Source organism: Suncus etruscus, chromosome 17, assembly GCF_024139225.1.
Source record: "Suncus etruscus isolate mSunEtr1 chromosome 17, mSunEtr1.pri.cur, whole genome shotgun sequence".
In the NCBI taxonomy this organism is placed as follows: domain Eukaryota; kingdom Metazoa; phylum Chordata; class Mammalia; order Eulipotyphla; family Soricidae; genus Suncus; species Suncus etruscus.
Window position 1 is genome coordinate 31,890,985 of NC_064864.1, and position 3,362 is coordinate 31,894,346.

The 3,362-nt window shown below is 43.0% G+C and overlaps 1 protein-coding gene across 1 annotated transcript; it reads right to left on the minus strand.

Annotated features, from left to right (window-relative positions):
* Nucleotides 1-345: 345 nt before the first annotated feature.
* FAM170B (family with sequence similarity 170 member B) lies at nt 346-2,646 on the minus strand. The gene is made up of 2 exons (XM_049790394.1): nt 2,538-2,646; nt 346-1,166 (listed from the first exon to the last, which is right to left on the minus strand). The coding sequence occupies exons 1-2, from the start codon at nt 2,644-2,646 to the stop codon at nt 346-348; spliced, it is 930 nt and encodes a 309-aa protein (XP_049646351.1).
* Between the last annotated feature and the right edge of the window lie 716 nt (nt 2,647-3,362).

Genomic DNA, 3,362 nt, shown 5'->3' on the forward strand with positions numbered 1-3,362 from the left:
AATACGAATGAACCTTCATTTGTAATTGCCTCTTCTGTTGAGTCACAGCCTGCTTGATTCACCAGCAAAAATAGAAGTCCTGTGGTCACATGTGTGTGGGCTTCAGATCATGCATTCTAGTCAAAAATACTTGAAGCCCACAGTTTTGAAATCAGGGTGTGAAGCGGACTCTGGATTAAATTCATGCCCTCTTAGACGGGTTTCTTTCCTTCCTTCTCAAGCCTCCCATCCCCTCCTCCCATGCCCATCCTCTCTCCTGGACCAGGTGGCTTCTGCTCCAACTGCCAGGGGAAGGAGTAACCACAGTTCTAGAGGTGAGGGCAGGATTAGCACAACATCTGTATATCACTCCTGCTGTTGCTGTTGCTGCGGCGGTGGCGGCTGCTGTTTCTGCTCCTGCTCCTGCTCCTGCTCCTGCTCTTGCTGCTGCTCCTGTGATGTGGTGATGAGCTTGGGGCTTTCACTACCTTCTGAAAGACTTTGCTCTTCTTCCTCTGCTTGTTGCCTCTGCTCTTCATTCTGGGCACGCCTTCTCTCCAACATTTCCTCAAAAAAGATTTGGCAGCTGAAGCCTTCTTGGATTCCATACTGGGCATGTTCCAGCAACTCCTCCAGGGTGGGGAAGACACGGCAGCAGGCCATGCAGCGAAGCCCACTGTTAGTAGTGACCAGCCAGTCGGGAGGTTCCCGCAGCTCTTGCTTGCAGAACTCCAAGGATCCCATCAACTCCATACCATCTGCATCTGCTTCAGTACAGCAGTCGTTCTTGCTGGCTTCCAAATCCCAGTGCAGGTCGGTGTTGGAAGCCATCTCGAAAGAGGAGCCTTTCCTCCGTTGCCTCTTGATGAACTCGGCCTCATGGATGCGGGGCTTCTGACTGACTGGCTGGAAGCCATCGTCAGTCTCCCAGGCCACAGCTACGCCCCTCACAGTCTGCACATGGGTGTAGAAGGCGCACACACTCTTCTGTGCACTGTCCTCGTCACTGTAGTTGGAGGACAAGCAGGACTGGTACTGGGAGTATGACTGGTAATCAGAGGAGGACTCAGATGTAGGGGAGCTACTGCAGCTCAATTTGCTGCAAGTTCCAGAAGTAAAGAACAGGTCCTCCTCATAAGGAATGGCTGGTCCTTGCTGCGGAGGTAACTTCTTGGCTTTGGGGGGCCCTGTGTGGTAGAAGGACACTTCCGTCTGTGCCGCCCTATATCAATGTTACTACCCAACATCAGAAGCCTGAATAAACTGAAAGTTTAGGGTATTCTCTCTTGGGCCCAGGGTTTTCATAAAATGGAGGTATGCCCACCTTGTGGGGGCAATTGGGCCCAAATAATGTATAAAGAGATATAATTATAAATTGTGACCGTGATAATTAACAAATCATGTCTAAGTAGACAGATGTATTTATAAATTATAAATTATGGATGTAATTGCCAAAAGCTTGACTGAACCCAATAAAGGTTAACAGCTAGGTGGCTTTGTTGGTTTATGATCTGTGGTTTGTCCAAACATCTGTTTCTCATCCATATAATGTGATTCTTAAGGAATGAGCCATCAATACAAGATGTTCGTGGATGAATCTCTAATGTATGGTGAAAATGAAGAAGCCAGATTCTCTATAGGTGGTTTAAAAGGTTAAAACTCAATGGAGAAAGAGTGAATGGTTACCAGGAAGAACCTGAGAGAACTTTGGCATTGATGAAATGTTCTGTACTGTGAAACTCCCAGTTAAAGTCTCCCAGTCAAAACCCTCAGGTTTTCCATCTGAAGATCAGTGAAGTTTGTGTAGGTAAGTTACACCTCAATAAAGCCAACAAAAAAGGCCACATGTGGGGAGTGATTTGGCTGAACTGGGGGGAAAACCCCTTTTCCCTTTGGTCATTTGAAAAGGATCTCTATCTTTTTTTTTTTTTTTTTTGTGGTTTTTGGGTCACACCCGGCAGTGCTCAGGGGTTTTTCCTGGCTCCATGCTCAGAAATTGCTCCTGGCATGCACAGGGGACCATATGGGACGCCGGGATTCGAACCGATGACCTTCTGCATGAAAGGTAAATGCCTTACCTCCATGCTATCTCTCCGGCCCCAGGATCTCTATCTTAATCTGAGACATCTCACCTGCCTCTGAAACTCACTGTATCCTGTATTTCCATGAAGTGTATGTGTTTGCCATGATATTTTGTTGCTAAAAATGTAGAGAATTTATAGTATTATAATTCCTATTTGGCACAATAGGAAATTGAGGCAGAGAGTTTCAGTGACTGAGAAAGTCAGAACTTGTGCCTTAGAGCCAGTGTTATATTTCATTATTGATATCACAGGATTGACATGTCAACTTTGGTTTTGCTAAAACATGTTAAATATGTTTTTTTGTGTTTTTGTCTTATTACTTTCCAAAATCATCACATTTTCTTATAATTAAAGCAAGCTTTAGTCATGTTCAGCACCCATTTCAGTGGTCAATACACTTTTATGATAGCTTCCCTTCCTGCTCTCTTTAGGAACTTTCTCTGGCCCCACCCTCTACACTTCCTTTTGACTCACCTGGCCAGCATATTTCTAAGTTCTCTTTTGTGGGTTCAGGACTGTCCAGGTTAAGGTTGGTCCCATTGAGTGACTTTTCCTTATGTTGGTCTATGAAGTTGTGTTGCATGATCTGATGCCAGTGCCCAAGGAGACTCAGTGCTCCAGCTGTTTGGTGAGTTATCTTGGGCAATCCTGAAGCCCTCCACTGATCCCTGCCTGAGTGGTCACTAAGATCCTGACTTTACTCTATGACTTCATTGATGACAATATTCTGTTACCATGGCAAGGACAAAAATCCAAACAGATGCCAAGAAGAGCCATCCACCCATATCTCTTCTCCAGTGGAACTTTCTTCTTGTATTATCAGGGTCATAAACAAATTCAAAACAGATGCATATATATATATATATTTATTTATACATATAAAGATACCACATAGCACCTAAACATACCATACAGACACTAAAACATTTAGAAAAACATATATTCAGACACATACATATAAATACTTGAGGACATGTCACCTCATCTTCCGTCTTCAGATGTGTACTTTCCTACTGTTATTCTGCTACCTCCTTCCTCTTTCCCACTTCATATAAGTTACCTGGAGATCTTCACCGCCATCACTTTCATCATGCATTTTTCATAATAAATAAATTAATTTGTCAGTACCCAAATGATCACTACTTCTTTTTAAAGTATCCTATTGTTTAATTATGCTATAATTTATTTAACTATTTCTTTATTTTAATGAATCATTTGAAGTTCTGGTTTTCTATTATAAACTAAATAAATATGTACAATCAATATTTTTATGTGTGCTATTTTGTGTACATAGGTGAA